This window comes from Apis dorsata, unplaced genomic scaffold (assembly GCF_000469605.1).
Source record: "Apis dorsata unplaced genomic scaffold, Apis dorsata 1.3 scaffold_161, whole genome shotgun sequence".
Taxonomy (NCBI): domain Eukaryota; kingdom Metazoa; phylum Arthropoda; class Insecta; order Hymenoptera; family Apidae; genus Apis; species Apis dorsata.
This window is the reverse complement of record NW_006263450.1, coordinates 110,115-127,325: the sequence shown is the minus strand read 5'-3', so window position 1 is coordinate 127,325 and position 17,211 is coordinate 110,115. Positions and strand designations below refer to the sequence as shown.

The 17,211-nt window shown below is 32.7% G+C and overlaps 1 protein-coding gene and 2 long non-coding RNA genes across 6 annotated transcripts; 2 read left to right on the top strand and 1 right to left on the bottom strand.

Annotated features, from left to right (window-relative positions):
- Positions 1 to 2,779: 2,779 nt before the first annotated feature.
- LOC116185327 lies at positions 2,780 to 8,151 on the bottom strand. 3 transcript variants are annotated; one of them, XR_004150161.1, is made up of 5 exons: positions 7,453 to 8,151; positions 7,133 to 7,358; positions 6,876 to 7,026; positions 6,283 to 6,521; positions 2,780 to 3,246 (listed from the first exon to the last, which is right to left on the bottom strand). It is a non-coding gene; the product is annotated as an uncharacterized LOC116185327 (long non-coding RNA). The 3 variants fall into 3 exon arrangements; XR_004150160.1 differs by lacking the exon at positions 2,780 to 3,246 and adding an exon at positions 3,516 to 4,082 and having other exon boundaries at positions 6,279 to 6,521; XR_004150159.1 differs by lacking the exon at positions 2,780 to 3,246 and having other exon boundaries at positions 6,026 to 6,521.
- A 900-nt stretch (positions 8,152 to 9,051) lies between these two features.
- Positions 9,052 to 11,152, top strand: LOC116185328. Of its 2 annotated transcripts, none has more exons than XR_004150163.1 (2): positions 9,052 to 9,136; positions 10,969 to 11,152. It is a non-coding gene; the product is annotated as an uncharacterized LOC116185328 (long non-coding RNA). The 2 variants fall into 2 exon arrangements; XR_004150162.1 differs by lacking the exon at positions 9,052 to 9,136 and adding an exon at positions 9,844 to 10,096.
- Positions 11,153 to 13,690: 2,538 nt separating this feature from the next.
- LOC102681017 (zinc finger protein 2-like) lies at positions 13,691 to 17,152 on the top strand. Its single transcript, XM_006613626.2, has 3 exons — positions 13,691 to 15,899; positions 16,014 to 16,173; positions 16,231 to 17,152. The coding sequence occupies exons 1-3, from the start codon at positions 14,530 to 14,532 to the stop codon at positions 16,903 to 16,905; spliced, it is 2,205 nt and encodes a 734-aa protein (XP_006613689.1). The 5' UTR covers positions 13,691 to 14,529; the 3' UTR covers positions 16,906 to 17,152.
- Positions 17,153 to 17,211: the final 59 nt, after the last annotated feature.

Here is a 17,211-nt window from a genome sequence, read left to right as displayed (position 1 = left end):
GGAGGAATCATGGATATATGTTTCGTTTTCCAACGTTCCAAACTTCGCAATGGGCGTTCAATGGGTTTGCTTCTTCGAGATCCTTGGAATTCGTCTAATCTGTAGAGAATTCATTATTGATTCATTAATATTCATTCAGAATTGATTCATTAATATTCATTCAGAATTGATTCATTAATATTAATATTAAATTATTTATATGATATGTATATATTATATATTAATATCGATGATTATACAATATTGCTATTTAAACTCTTCGATCATTAATCCATGTATAGATACATTCACTTGTACAATGCAACGTTGTGCAATTGACTATTGATTAACCATATAAATTTTAGTAAAATTGACTCTTTCTAAAGCAAATCTTGTCTTCTGTATAAAAAGTATTTATATAAAAAATATTATAAAAAAAAAATATGTATCTTTGATATTAATGATTAAAAAAAAATTAATATAAATTGATTTTGATGTGAAGTTAATAATATAAATTGTTAATAATAATAAGTTAATAATTTGCAACGTTGTGCAATTGACTATTGATTAACCATATAAATTTTAGTAAAATTGACTCTTTTTTAAAGCAAATCTTGTCTTCTGTATAAAAAGTATTTATATAAAAAAAAAAAATATGTATTTTTAATATTAATCATTAGAAAAAAATTAATATAAATTGATTTTGATGTGAAGTTAATAATATAAATTGTTAATAATAATAAGTTAATAATTTGCAACGTTGTGCAATTGACTATTGATTAACCATATAAATTTTAGTAAAATTGGCTCTTTTTTAAAGCAAATCTTTTTGTATAAAAGACAAGATTTATATAAAAGTATTTATATAAAAAAAAAATATGTATCTTTGATGTTAATGATCATTAGAAAAAAATTAATATAAATTGATTTTGATGTAAAGTGTTATTAACACTTCGAACGAATTTAACGATGAAAACAAGGAGAAATGAGCAAGGTTTGATTGACCAACCATTGACCACGAGATTTTTCGCAATAGGATGAAACGTCGACCATTTGTCGTCGAAACGTTGGTCGATAATAAATTATGCAAGTCGGCGCGACAAGAGTGGTCCTCGTCATTGGCCATGAGCCCCGGAAGATCGTGCCACGATTGGCGTCCGGCCAAAGGTCGTTTTTCGCGAGGTTCGCGATAAACTTCCGTTCCGGCGTGCTGTCGGGAGGCATTGTCGCGCGAATTAGCGCGGCCTTTCAATTTTTCCGCTGGCTAGACACCCATGGAGAGCGGTTCGCGTCTTCTAAAATAGATCATCCATGCGGTGATTCCTTATTTCCACTGGTGCACCACGAATATTTTATCCGCAGATGCTCCTCCAAGAAGATCTGTCCAAGTTCCCACGGATAGTTCTCCGATAAAATCGTATTCCATTAGCGCGCTTATTTATAATGCAGCCGCTGCAATATCATTATCAAACATTATTAAACGATAAATATTATTATTATTATTAATAATAATATAAGAAGAAAATCATCGAAAAATTTCTAAACGTAAAACATTTATATTTTTCTCTCGATATTTTTCCTTTTCAAAATAAAAGGATGTATAACTTTAATTCTAGCAATTGTAAAATATTAGATAACAATTAGATGACGTGTAAAACGGATTTCAAGAAAGGATGAAAGCAATAAAAAGATGAATGATCAGATCATCGTAAACGCTCGAGGATCTTACAACTCAGGTGGACCTCACAAGTAAAACGCATTAATAGCACGAGGCTAAAAGGGAGAAAGAAGAAGAAGAAGAAGAAGAAGGATTTGAAGATTTATGCTCATCCATCGGCAGCTCTTGAGTGGCCTTCTTGAAGAACGAGATCAGCGCCACGGAAATTAATTGGCGGGCTGAAGAAGTGGCAGTGAAAAGCCGCCAGTGGTTTCCACCCATTGTACTCCTTGTGGTTATGACTCGGTGCCGCAGGACCGAGACTGTCAAGGAGGGAAGGAAATCGTGAGAGATAGAGAGAGAGACAGAGGTAGAGGGAAAGGTAAGTAGGCTAACCGAGGTGAGAGTCCGTAAGTGAGTAGGTAGTTCTTGGAGCTCGTTGGTAGTTCTTCGATTCTCGAGGGTTCGTGGACTACCGTCTTCGTATGCACGCTTCTATAGTGCTATAAAGAATCCTTGAACGAAAATCATCCTATCATACTTATCCTGATTTCCTCTTTTTTCGTCCACGATAATCCAATTTCTATTTCAACATTTCTTTTTTTTTTTTTTTTCGATTCAGAATCTTTTCTTTCATCTTTTTTTCTGCTGATTTTATTTGACGATTCTGCAAGTGGAAAAATTGTACATAAAAATGATATGATAAGAATTTCTATTAATGAAATGGATAAATTTTTAAGATTATTAAATATTTGATATTGGATTGATATTCAAAAAAAGAATTCTGTGACGAAAGAATTCCATTTTGAAGTACCGAATAGATCTACCTGTGCCTCCATCAGCAATTTGAAGAACGGTTTCCAGAGTTGTTTCACTCCCCCACAGAAATGGTTTTATTGTTCCGAAGGCGAAGAGCTCTCAAGCTCGAACGCCGGTGCGCAGTGTGAGAAGGTTCCGTAGGTTGACTCTTGCAGACACTTTTAAATCTTGGAAAAATATCTATTACCTCTTGTCGCATTACACCTGCCTGCTTTTTTTCTCCTTTTGTGTTGATCAACATTTAATTTCATAATTATAAATTGGTTAAACACACAGAACTCTTTCAATTTCTATTCTCTTTAACTAAACTAATTAAAAAACATGTTAACGTTTCATTAATCTTCGATCTTCATCTCACTTCATCGTAGTCGCAAGAGTTAAATTAAAGAACAGAATCATTTCAATTTTTAAGATAATTTGGAAAAGAATTCGAAGAAAAATAAATAAAAGATGAAAAGATAATCAATTTCACATTGATGATTGACATGACTGATTTTCTCGAGCATTCATTCGACCAAAGTTTGTTCTTCGCAAGAAGAAAACGGTTCCTTTTCAGTGGATATGCTCAATCAGCCAGCTCGCAATTCCCGAGCCAAGATCCACCGCTCTATAACTAACTTGCCATTATAGCGGTTGAAGTGTAATTATCTCGCGATAGTTCGACCACAAGATACTCCCGCTAACTAGAAGGCAATTTGTGGATACTGGCCATAATCGAATTCCCTCTGTGCCGTATAATACTGCACCAAAATGCTTCTCTTTCATTTTCTATTCACTTGCCTCCTTTCCTCCTACAATTAAAAAAAGGAACCATTAGTGCTAGTAAACATTTTAAGAATTGGTAAATATACAGACTTTACCGAAGATTTCGTGTACAAAGCCATTATATATTCTGAGAATATAAGAAATTAAAAAAAGAAAAAAATTACATACCATAGTTTACTTAACAAGACAGTGGAAAAAACTTTCTCAAGGAAGGAAAATTTTAAATCGATATTAAAATTAAAACATCTTATTTAGATAAAAAGAAACATTTGTTTCATCACTTAAAAAGTAATAGATAAAAGAAGATGTTAGATTATTTCTTTCAAAATTCGAAGCCACAATGAATCATCTATTAGGCACGATCTGGAACGACTAAAAAATAATCCTGACAAAATGTTCCAAGATCGAATCGTGTGATCATTGCCCATCATTCCACGAACCGAGGAATCAATGACTAATTATACCTTGTAACAACGACGTAGGGAAAAGGGTCTGGATCGAACCACGTTCAAGGGATATCGTATCGATCATTCATCGAGGATCTATGACAGGAACCGTGCCAGCTTTGATCCTTCAAATAACGAAGTAAGGTCGTTTCCTACGGAGGATGGTCTCACAGTTTTGGTGAACGAGTCATGGGTATAGAAGCCAGTCTCTTCTTCTAAGAGCTAATTAATTTTTATAGCTTCGGTCGGGGAGCCTCTCAGTCCACTGCGCGTTCCTTATTCGGATCCTACGAGGGAATATTAATGGACCGGCCCGTTTGCTTCGCTCGTGTTTGCAGATTTCCTGCAGATCCTCTTTATTTGCGGATCGTCTCGTTGTTATAGCATTGACTCGACTTTCATACAGTGATTGTTCCCTTCGTGGAAGCACATAATTTAATAGTTTTTACAATTTATAAATTCTTTTCAATGGAAGAAAAATGAGAGATGAAAAATTGTAAAGCGTAATATATATAGAAACATAATACAATATGTTTCAACAATTCATATTAGTTTCCATAATAGACATATAATATTGTTCTTTTGAATTAATACAGGTTGTAATCCTTTTCTAAGAAGGCTTTTTCCTTGATAAATTCCTCCATTTTGTCAATTATAAAAATTTCTTCATCTTGCATGATTTAAATAATCTTCGTTGAATATATATTTTTTAAATTTTTTAAGTTGCTTGAATTACAAAAATCTTCGATCAATTTATAAAAAATATGGAAATGGTCTGTGGATTGTTTTATTTAATTTTTATTTCGTTAAAGCAGTTTTTATAAGCAAACAATTCAACAGTTTTTATTATTCTATATAAAAATTTCTAAGAAAAGGATTTAATGAAAACGAAGGATGGTTGATCGATTAATTATATTCTTTAAAGAAGGGTCTCTGATCTTTCTGTAAAATTTATAGGAGCTATGATTTTTAATCTAAACAGTTTCATTATATAAAATTCTTCATCAGCCAGAAAAAATAAATAACCAGTCGATCAAGTGCATCTTTCTTCTAGATAATTAAGTTTTAGGATTCCACACATGAATTCAGTAATTGTTTACCCAGGCATTCATATACAAATCAAACAGGCTCGTTATTATGCATGACAATAAATTATTAACTAAAAATTGGTTCGTAACAGATCTGAATAGGTAAATCCAAAAAAACTTTTATGTGTTAGATTTAATATTTTGTTCAATCAATATTTATGCTGATATCAGATAGCATAAGAATGCAATAGAATTTGTTGACTTCAACAAAAAAAAATAAAATCTAATATTCTTTTCCTTTTTTTCTTTTTGACTTTTTGAAATTTTTTTATCATTTCTGAAAAAAGATAAGAAAGAAATATAAAATATATAAATATATAAAATAAATTAATATTATTAATATTATTATATTATCTTTAACAAAGGCCGAATGATCAAAATTTATTATTAATATATTAATTTTATGTGTTTTCCTTTTCATATTTTATTCAGAAAATTCTTCAATTTCTTGTACAAAAAATTGGGTATTGGTTCATTTTCATAGATTGAAACATTTTTCCCTAAAAAGAAAAGATAAAATAATAAATTATATATTTAATTATATAAAAGAATCATCATGCATAAGAATTTTTAATTATTTCAAGTAATAAGTTATTCAAATCTTTGAGAATTTCACGAATCTAATGTTTATGAAAGTTAATACTGAAAGCATTGTTCAATTTCTAATATAAGATCATGACTTAATCGTCGTATTCATATATGAAATAAAATGCTGTGCATGCAAATATATGATACGATGAAAGAACATATATTAACGCGAATGAATAGTCTAAATGATCTAAATATATACGATATTAAGGTTATAATTTATATTGTACCCGTATAAGTGTATCTCTGGCTGTGGCCTGTACATCATATAGATTGGTATCTTTATTAACAGAGGCAGATTTGATTCTTTTCATTTTTTTTCCATTGGTTAAACTTTGAATTCTTAATAAAATCTTCAACAATCGTAATTGAAAATATCTTTGATATAAAAGTTTTTGTTTCCACGAAAAATGTTTGATGTTATTTAATGTTTAAATTATAATGTTTTCAGATTTAAATGCATTTTAAATTCCACGCACGATACATCAATTTGATTGACTAATGTTACAACTGAAGCAGACTTTCCTTGGGAATCTTGAGAAACCAAATCGCACACGAAATCGAAAGGAATTTACAAATAACCCACCAGAATTCTCACGAATAATTTCATGATTCTATTTTAAAGATGTATTCGAATATATATTTTACACAATTTATTCTAATATTCAAGAATAGTTGATCTGATTTTATGATACATTTTTATTTTCAAAATCTGATTAAGATTGTTTTACCTCTGACTTTCCATCGTTATCGCATCCAACATGGAATGAATTAAAACAAGGAATGAAACGTATGGGGAGATCTCGGTAGTAAATCGGCAAGGAAATCCCTCTTTCGCGCCCCTTTGCCCCTTAGACACTCAGGCCATTCAGGCACTCACCGTTTTCCGCGACAATTGTCGGGCGCAATGCAATAATTGCATAATTCCCGCCACACTTACCACTTGGGGCGAAGTTGGTCGGGTCACGAGTGGTTGAACCGCGCGTTCATGAAAGGGTGTAGCCGTTTCGTAGCCACCGAATTGTAAGTTGTGAGTTGTAGCCACAAGGAGAGCCTTTTCTTTCACTCCTCGAACTTTGCTGAAGAAGGATGAATTTCATATGTGCGTCTTCCCTTCGGTTTCTTCCTCCCATGTTTTGGATTAACCGTCACAGATTAGTGAAATAGTATCAAGATAACCTATAAGTACAGTATAAAAATTAAAATATGAATAAGCAGAAAGTATTTTAAACTATGATTAAAATTACTAAGAAGTTAGTTAATATCATTGTATGTGAATAAAGTTAATAAAACAATTTAAAAGAAATAATTTGCACAGGTTACATAAAATCACTATGCTTGTAATTATAAGTGAAAATTACTTGATTTATTGCTGGAAATGGTTAAATTATCTAGGTAGTAAGGAAGAGAAGCTGTGAGGAAGAGAAAAGATAGAAGGGTGAGAAGTGAAGAGAAAACAGATAGGCAAGGCTGCAAACCGCTTGACGAAGGAAATAGAATTCAGAGGAGAACTTCCTTCATTTCGACTTTTACCGGCTCTTAGCCAAAGCAACGTTGCGTTGTAACGGGTGACGTTCGCACAAAGGACGTTAAAGTTTTATGTGGACTATTTCTCTTTTTCATAGATATACGTCTCTGGAATGATAAAAACTTGTACAATTTACTGAGATCTGAATCGTTGTTACTACTAGAAGAAAAAAGTCATAAAAAAATTAACTGACATTATATTTCTTTATATTTTATATTTTCATAACGCATTTGCTTATATTTAATCATTTTAAATCACTTACTCCGTGAATAACATAAATTTCCCTTTAAAATGTTTGCTTCTATGATTTTTGTTACAAGTTTTCTATTGTATTTCTGAGAGATATTTCGACCTTTCTACAACGAGAAAATCGCTTAGCTAGTAAACACGCACAATGAACGAGTCGTCACGGAAAATTCTTTCAATCGGTTACGACCCCAAAGATTTGTCAGGATGTCGTTGGAGTCTTACTATGCGGGGATGGTTTCCTGGAAGAAAAAAAGAAAGAAAATGAAAAAAAGGCAAAAGAAATGAACTGACAATCTCATCAATTCACTGAGAAACATCCGTAACAGTTTCTACCTAATAATATTTACTGCATGCTGAAACACGCTAAAAGGCTTTTCCTAAGATTGGACCATTCAAAAGTCAATATTAACTAAGCTATTGTCGGAATGATATAAAAGCGACTTACAGAAATATAATCTATAACATACCAATATTATATTTCTATTGCAAATGAGAAATTTAACAAAGTATAATATTGTAGATAAATTTTAAAATTGTACTTTGATAAGAAATGATTATCGATTGGAACCGATGCGAGGAACATAGAGTAATTCAAAAAGATCACAAAAAAAAAAAAGAAATTTTATGAGCTGCATATACAATGCATACGATCCGGGCTGCGGCACAATTCGCCACTAATTGATTTTACGACATCCGTTATATTGACCGTGAAGATCATCTACAGAACTGCTCATGTTATAGAGGGTGCAGATGACACCCTAGTGCGAGCCATGCATGACGCCCTTTTTCAGCGACGCAGATATATCCGAGGAATCTCCATGTACCCTGATCATCGAGAACGATCTGATCTATAGTCTGTAGCCATGTTCTGTTCTTTGTCCGTTTAATGTTTTACTGATAACAGCCGATCAAATCGAGTTGACCGAAGAACGAGAGGCAGGCAAACGAGAATTCAATCAAGAAGCCATTTCATCGAGATCTATAAAGATAAGATTAAAAAGTATCATTTATATTTAATTTTTTGTTATATAGAATATACAATGTTATATAAATATATATAGAATATTTTAATATAAAGAAATATGAGATAATCATTTATATAATATAAAAAGATATAGAGACTCACTTATAGAAGATATTTTTTATCATCTTTTTTTTCTCTTTTCTTATTTTACTACACATTCTATGTATTTTTTCGATTGAAACTTTAATGATGTAGAAAACTTTAATAATAAATATAGAAAAAGTGATAAAAGCAATCGGTGAAATGAGTCATGGATACAGGTCATAGTTTCAATTCTCGTCCAGTGGCATTAGTTGCCCATAGAAGAACAGAGAATCCCCCTGGCCTCCAATAGGATCGAGACGGGATCTCAAAAGGAGGCAAGATAGGAACGAAGGAAAGTCATCTCTCGTTCTCTACTGCTCCATCGCTATCTCTCACTCCAATGGACAATGAGACAATGGAGTGACGTTTGCGAAACGTGATAGCAGTCGGATTAATTCTCAATCGATTTGAAGGGAACCGTTTCTCCGCTTTGAGAATTTGTAGTTTCCCAAAGAATACACAATCTGTTAACTATCTGACTTATCAATAAATTATATATATTTCAAATCATATAAAAATAATAATAGAAACTTTTTATAAATGAAATATAATTCTTCAATTAATCTTCATTCGAACTTTTTTATATATTATACATATATTCTGAATTTATAAAAATATAACCTACAAAAACAAGAACAGACACGCATACAAAAGGCTTACAATATCGAAGATTAAATTATTGCTATCTTAACCATCTGCTTGTTACTTTTACAAGCTTAAAAGCTAGTGCTGTCGCTCGTCAGATCAAAGCACACCGACGCTTCCGCTATCGAGAATGGAAAATATAACGCGAAACTCCCTAGCGAATACATTCGAAAGTAAGCAGTGAACTGATCGGCAAAGTACCCTGGGGATCGCTCAGAATTTTATACGAAAGAGAACAAAGAGTTCTGTTCGTAAGTCGACACTGTAATATATATATATATATATATTCAGTTGAGTATCACAGAGAAAATCGTTGCATCGATGTTTTGGGAATTCAAATATGCGATGCATCTATGATCCAAGACACGGATTGCAGATCAAAAGATTATATCAATTTATAGAGACCAATAAATGTTTCTTTCCATTGAATATTTTATTCCAATATGATAATAATAATTTTGTCCAATCATTCTTTGTCTCATCTAGAATAATATAGTAACATGTGAAAAGAGGTTATGTTTTTACCAATCATATATTAAATTTAAATTATGTTAGATTTCTATTGACTCATGTAAATCAATATTGGATAGAATATAACATTTTCGACCAATGAACGCATGAATTGTTGTCACACGAGTTGACTTCAGGGTGGCTTGAAAATCGATGAACTTCTGGCAGGTCATACGACTAATCGTGATCGATGAACCGACGCGCAGCGGCACGTGACTAGTGATCTATCGCGTGGAAACGATTGATCGCAATATATAGATGAGCAAACATTTTTCTTTTTCGTCAAGCATCATTTTTTTAATGTATTTTTTTTTTAATATTTCAAATTATTTTACCATGCATTCATTTCAAATACTTTTTTTTTCAAAATTTTGTAAATTAAAAAATAAAATAAAATGAATGAATAAATTGAAAAATTGCTTTTAATTGATTTTAAAAATGTGACAAATTAGACAGAAAATGCAGAATAACTTGTTCTGTGATTTAAATCTAAATGTATGGATATAATCATATATCCTTGTATTCATTTTCAGGGTCTATGATCTCAAATAGCACTTTATAGTCAGATAGAAATCTTGAAATTATAGCTACATAGATGTTCCCAACAACAGAGAAGCTCGTTAGTGACTGAGAATATCTGTGACCCTCATTAGCTAATCATCTTTTAATTAGATTGAGAAGAAAAAGACGCCGCCGATAGTCTGCAACGAAACTGTAATTACCTTGCTCTACCGGTTCAACAGGCAGCTTTGTCTCTTCGAATAAAATTTAACAACTTGACGCATTTTAATCTCATGTGCATAAATAGATGCTGTATTAGATATTTTCATTTCTTAAGGTGACGATACCAGAATTATCTCTTTAATGTTTCTTTTGTAATTAGTAACGCCATAGCTTTTCTAAACAATATTAGAAATGACATATGTCTTTGGTGATTATATATACAGTATCAGTATATTTTGCTTGCAAATGATGAATCATAATCACATAGAGCTACGAATAAATATTAGGATTAATGTAACTCTATTATGACAGCTGTGATTAATAGACTTGTATATCAAGTATGTAATTTGTATATCATATTCTGAAAAGAAAAAAAAATGAAAAATCTTTTGTAATTTTTTGCAAAGAAGTTAATTAATATGTTAAAATTTAAATTCTATAATGTAATTTATATATTTTATTGCTCCATCCTTTACTTTTTTGTTGCGCATTTGCTTCTTTATTTTGAAGATGAAAAATACTCACTTTGACGTCGTTCACAATTGGAGAAGTGACTAATTGATTTTGAACAATATGATATAGATCATTCTTTTAGTTTAATCTATTCGATGAACGATTTGTTTTTATATTCATTTTAATAAAATGAAAAAAATGAGATAAAATAAAATTTATAATGATGATTAAATAAAATAAAGTAATATGATATTATATTCTTTATTTATTATTTTCATTGTTTGTTGATTTCTATCTCTATATTGAAATTATTATTCTAGAAGAAAATTTGAATTACTTTTGCAGAACATAACAGAAAATAAAATATATCGAAGTATAATTAATATAAGTATGGAAATTATAACCTGCAGAAGACAGAATTGCACTACGAAGGGTTGGTCGACGAACGGTTGTTTGACGGCACCACTCCCACACCGAAGCATGGCAAACCTGGTATCGCATTCACGGTCCACTGCCTCAGGATTCGGGTCTCCACCCTGCTTCTACGCTTCTACGTTTCCTCGTAAAAAAAAAGAATGAGAGAGAGAGAAAAAGGATATGGTGAAAGCTACCCATCGTTGACGATCTGTAACCCTCGATCGTTGAATTCATATATATCGTATATATATTCGAAACATATTTAAATGGCTAGATGAACAATACATCCATCTTAAAAATTACAGTTTTAAAATATCTACGAAATTAAAAAAGCTATGGAAATTATTTATTGAACTTTTTATTCATAAAAATTTATGGAAATTTATGTTTATTATCAATCTGGAAAATAATTTTTGTTTATTATTATAAATATCAATTGTATTGTAGAAAAATTTGAAGAATATATATTAAATAATATTCTTTAATCAAATTCCAGAAAAATTCTTTAAAATTCTTTATTTTGTCTGGCAATATAATATAATATAAATATAATCCAGTCAATATTATTTTTTATAAAAATGTGTTGATTTTTTTATATTTAAAAGCAAAGTTTATAAAAAATTTTATCAATAAATAATGCCGAATAATCATGTTATACCGATTATAAATCTTAAGTTATCTTACGTTCGTTCGACGAGAAATCTATCTTACGATTGGATCGTGAACGTAATGCAGTCGCCTCACGTGTCTGTTGTATTCCAAGATCTAGTCATGAGTATAGCTGCATGCTAATCAGCAGACACAAACGACGAACAAAAAGAGAAGGTGATTTTAATGCACAATAAATATATATAGAATAATATTCCATTTTAATTTTCTTTTGATACTTGTAAAAGAAATTTAAAAGATAAAGAATTTTTCCTATGAGCTTAATCGATATTATTCTATCAAATTTATTTATTTTGATAAATTTTATGTTAAACAAAATTCTGCTACGCAAAATTATCTATCAGTAAGAGGTATAAGTTGTGATCGCGTGGTAAGAAACAGCCGGACGATATAAGTACATAGCAGGTGCGCGTGCAGACAGCTCGAGGCGTTTACCAGTTAACCAAGGGGTGGGCAAACTTTTTTCTGAAAGGGTCGAGTAAGAAGCTGCGGGATTTACTGTGCCAAAAAGGGGTCACGCCATGCTAAAGCGAATGCGCAGGTCTTTTTAATCATCTTGTCAGCCTCGTATAATCCGTGCAAATCGTCCGTAAAAATTCTCACTATTTCCTGGTAGACAAAACTACTGCTGCAACAGGCATAGCTTTTAAAACACAGAGACGTATCTGACTTACGTCAACATACTTACCTACCAATAAGAATTTTGTGAAAGTATTTTAAATAAAAACGTCCCGAAAACATATTTTCTTTTTCATAACCATTTAAAATTTACGTTGAAATTATTTATTATATAATTTGTTATGAAAAAATATCATTATTTAAAAAAAATCATATACTATTTAAAAAATGTTTCTGATAATATTATAATGATAAAGAAAAGATTTCATGAAATATTCCATATATATTAAATTATTTAAGACACTATTAACTATTATATTACTAATAGATATTAACTGAAAAGAAATGAATATGAAAGCATTAAATATTGAAGAATAATTGAAGATATATGTACAATTACTTGACGTCTAATAATATAAAGATGAAAGTGAGTAAAAATATAAAGATAGATCTTAATTCAACATGTTACGTCTAGTAAAGAGAGAAAGAGATAAAACAAGAAAATGAATGGACGTAACTGTAAGATTCTCATTCCACCAACACGCACTGGCTTTTTGCCAAGTCGTGAGCGTAGGCCATTAACGTGCAGGATTGCTTATCAGTTGCTGAGTCCGCGTTATTGCGTCGACGATGACCAACCGAGCGATGGCAGCGATGTTTCTGTCCCTGTGCCACCTAGATGCCCCCACATCTCATAACTCGCCAGATATCAGCTATAAATGACGAAAGCAATCGTATCCACGGACGTAAGTGCGTCCGTGATATTGACCCCCCATCGATTATGAAGCTATTTGCAAGAATAGTGAAAAACTACGCGCAAAATTCCCCTTCCATTTGATCATAATATTTGATAAGTGCTTGAAAGAACCAATTATACATACAATGTACTAGAAATATTTAAAAAACTGTGAATGAAAAATAAAAATAAATATAACATATTATATATAATACAGAATGAATATGAAATATATTTGAAAAAAAAAAATAAAAAATATCTAATGAGTATTACCATTTGACAATTATTATTTGACAATAATTATTATTAGAAAATATAATTATCGTTGACACTCTATATAATTATCTTATGTTTATTTTTTCACTTTTACATCTTAAATTAGTTCATAGAATCTATAACCTATAATTATGGGTTATTACATATTTAATATAAAACTTTTATTTTTATATATACTTATATTAATATATAATAATAAAATTCCTATTAAGCATTATTATTTAGAGTTTGAATAAATTGAATTATATACTTTAGCAAAAAGTTAATAAACAATAAAAAATTTCTTTAAAATTAAAATAATAATTTGTAACCTGTGAATGTTTAAATATGGTGGAAGAAATTGCGTCGGTGGTACAGTGTTGCCAGTACGGAAGTATTCGATGACGCTATTGCCAGCTTAGCTCCCTCCAAAATTGCGCGTGCATTGGCAGCATTGTTTTTTGGTAGTTTACAAATAAAATGGCCGATATATGAGGCTATTTTGTATGGACAATAAAATATGCAATTCTGTAAAATTAATGACCATCGGCTGCTCGTGTATGTATATCAAAGTACAGGTTCAGTGCTACGAAATACGAAAAAAGAAGGTGAAGTGTAAGTGAGCGTGTAGGAGTGCCGTGAGAAGAAGGTGGAGGTTGTCTTTCAAGACCCGTGGACGCCGCGGGCCCGAAGACCGAAACGAAGAATCACTTACGGACTCTAATACATTGAAAAGTCAACCGACCACTCTATTTTTTCATTGACGCGTGGTGGCGCGGTGACAACTGTATGAGAACAGCTCTAGATTTACGGAACCTGGTTTACAGCGCACAGGCCCCCTCTGCCGCCTGCTCTAATTCTCTCACCTCGCTTCCTAAATACTGTGTGTTCCTAAGTCTAATAAAATAACACTTGGGAACACATTCAACATTTGTTATATTTTTTGTCACAGATGATAAGAAACGCATGGTGTTAACCACCTTGCAATTTTCACTTTATGAATCCTAATTACTTACAGCTCTCCATTAATATTGAGAGCTTAAATATTATTGTACCCTAAAGCTGCTTCAGGCAGATATGATTTCCAATTCTGAAATTCACAACCAAGATACTGGAGTGTGACGGGTACGTTTATTTAGAACCTTTCAAAATATTTCCCGCCGACCAATTTGTTGTAATAGAAAGAAATGGTGCAGATAATACATTGACAGAGACGGAGGGGCCTACGAGCAGTGCGTCCAGCCAGCCCACCCCCTCCGTTACCCCTCTGTCAAACATGTGCACCACCCCTGGCAACGTGGGCACAGGATTTGGGTATGCCTGGTCCTTTGGAGGACCTGGAGCTGAAACCCGAGAGAATGCACAGGGTGAACTTACTACAAATATTAATTATGCTGTGAATAATAATCAGGACCAAGGATCCAGTCAGAAGATACAAGTTGATATTAAACCTACTAAAGTTGCCAATAGTACGCATCGTAGACCCATGTTCACTATGAATGAAACTTGTCAACAAACCCCAACAACTCATCATACAGCTGGAGCTCATAATCAAACACATGGTACACATGTTCGTACTAAGAAACATCATGATGTGTTTTCATTAACATGTGACAAAGGAGGTTGCAATTGTGATGCATCACACCCTACACCCCCACCTTCTCTTTTTTCGAACACTTTAGTTTTTACTACTGATAAACACGCCATGAGTAAGCATTTCATGACACCACTTGGACCATTACAACTTACGGCAGAAGAGTGCAATGAAATTTTAATGAAAAGAGCAGCAGCTGCTTCAAATCAAGCCAATGTAAACAACGTAGCAACAAGCCAGACAGATAGCACAGCTCATTTTGGACATGTTTTAACACATGTTAATACTACTCAAATTGAAACAAAGGTCAAACAACAAGACATGGGAAGTCAAGTTCGAGTACCAAAAGAAAGACCATATTCTTGTTCAGAATGTGGAAAATCATTTCTTCTGAAACATCACCTTACAACACATGCAAGAGTACATACAGGAGAACGTCCTCATGTTTGTGTTCATTGTGGCAAAAGTTTCGCACACAAACATTGTCTCCATACACACCTGCTCCTTCATAGTGCAGATCGACCCTACCAGTGTAGAGAATGTAAAAAATCTTTTACACTAAAACATCATCTTGTAACGCACACAAGAGTACATACGAGAGAACGACCATTTATTTGTCAAGAGTGTGGAAGAGCATTTCCTCTAAAACGTCATTTAGTGACGCATAGTAAATTCCACTCAGGAGAGAGACCTTTTGTTTGCGAAGAATGTGGAGAATCGTTTTCTCAAAAGGATCACCTTACAATGCATTCGCGCTTCCATGGCAGTTTACATCCATTTGTATGTCATGACTGCGGAGCAACCTTCCAGAGAAAATTTGAATTAGTGAATCATGGTCGTCTACATGGCAGAGTACCCCATTCGTGTACTGTTTGTGGAAAAGAATTTCTTCAAAAGAGAACACTTCTGGCACATATGCGTTTACATACAGGAGAAACTCCATTTGCTTGTACTGTTTGTGGAGAAGCATTTGCCCGGAAGACAGACCTGGTTACCCATTCAAAGATACATAACAATAATACGAATACAGATGAAAAATCTCTTATGTGCAGGTAAGAAATTTCAATTTATGTATTTTTTTTTTTTATATTTTAACTATATGTATGTTTTTGTAATAAAATTTTTGAAATATAAATTATCTATTTATATTAAATCTAATATTCTAGGGAATGTGGATTGGACTTCTCGAATCGAGAAGCTCTTACATTGCACTTAAGGTTACATTCTGGTGATCGTACACTTGTTACGGATCTTTGTGGACTAGCAGCTGCCTTCCAACAAACTCCTGGTCATTTCCTCACACCTAATACCCCTGGAACTCATCAGGTATTATTAATATTAGCATAATATGAAAAGTGTATATTATAATCAGAGAATTTACAGATGAATGGACCCATTGCAAACCCCGGTGTCAGCCATATGCATGGTGCAACGCAAACATCACCACCTGTAGGAACAGGTCCGAAACCAAAACCACATGTATGTCCCGACTGCGGTCGTGGTTTCGCACAGAAACATGGTTTGTCTCAACATCAACGACGCCACACGGATGGTAGCTGTCATATAAGATCACATGTGTGCGATAAATGTGGCAAAGCTTTCTATCAGAAAAATCATTTACTGCTGCATCAACGTCAACATATGGATCCTCCTCCAAGTATACTTCGACAGCAACAAAGGCAAGCTGCTCAAGCTGCTGCTCAACAAGCACAACAACAGCAACAACAACAACAGCAGCAGCAGCAACAACAACAACAACAAGCACAACAACAGGTCCAGCAGCAACAAGTGCAACAACAGGTGCAACAACAACAAGTGCAACAGCAACAAGTGCAACAGGTGCAACAGCAGCAACAACAACAACCTCAACAGCAACAACAAACAACGTGCACTGTAGATACAAAAACGATACAACTTCAAGCGATACAACAAGTGCAACAACAAGTTCAACAACAAGTACAACAGCAGGTACAACAACAACAGCAACAACAACAACAACAACAACAACAAGCGTGCTCTGTGGACACTAAAGCAATACAGTTAAATGTCACTATGTGAGACGATATAGAAAGTGGGGATTGGTCGGTCCCTGGAACAATAGCACTCCCAAATGCGCACCCTGCTGCCACCCTCTGCACGCACTTCTCTTGTACTAACATTACACGTTAGATATATTTATTATCTCTAGAATCGAATACGAAGTAATCAATTTTATTACAAGAGTATATATACAAAGTATACATATTATATTCTAAATATGTAAGGCTTGTAACAAGAAAATAAAAATAACCATATATTAGTGTTTTACATATACTTTATATATCATTTACTCTAGATATGTAAAATGAAACTAAAAAAATTAGT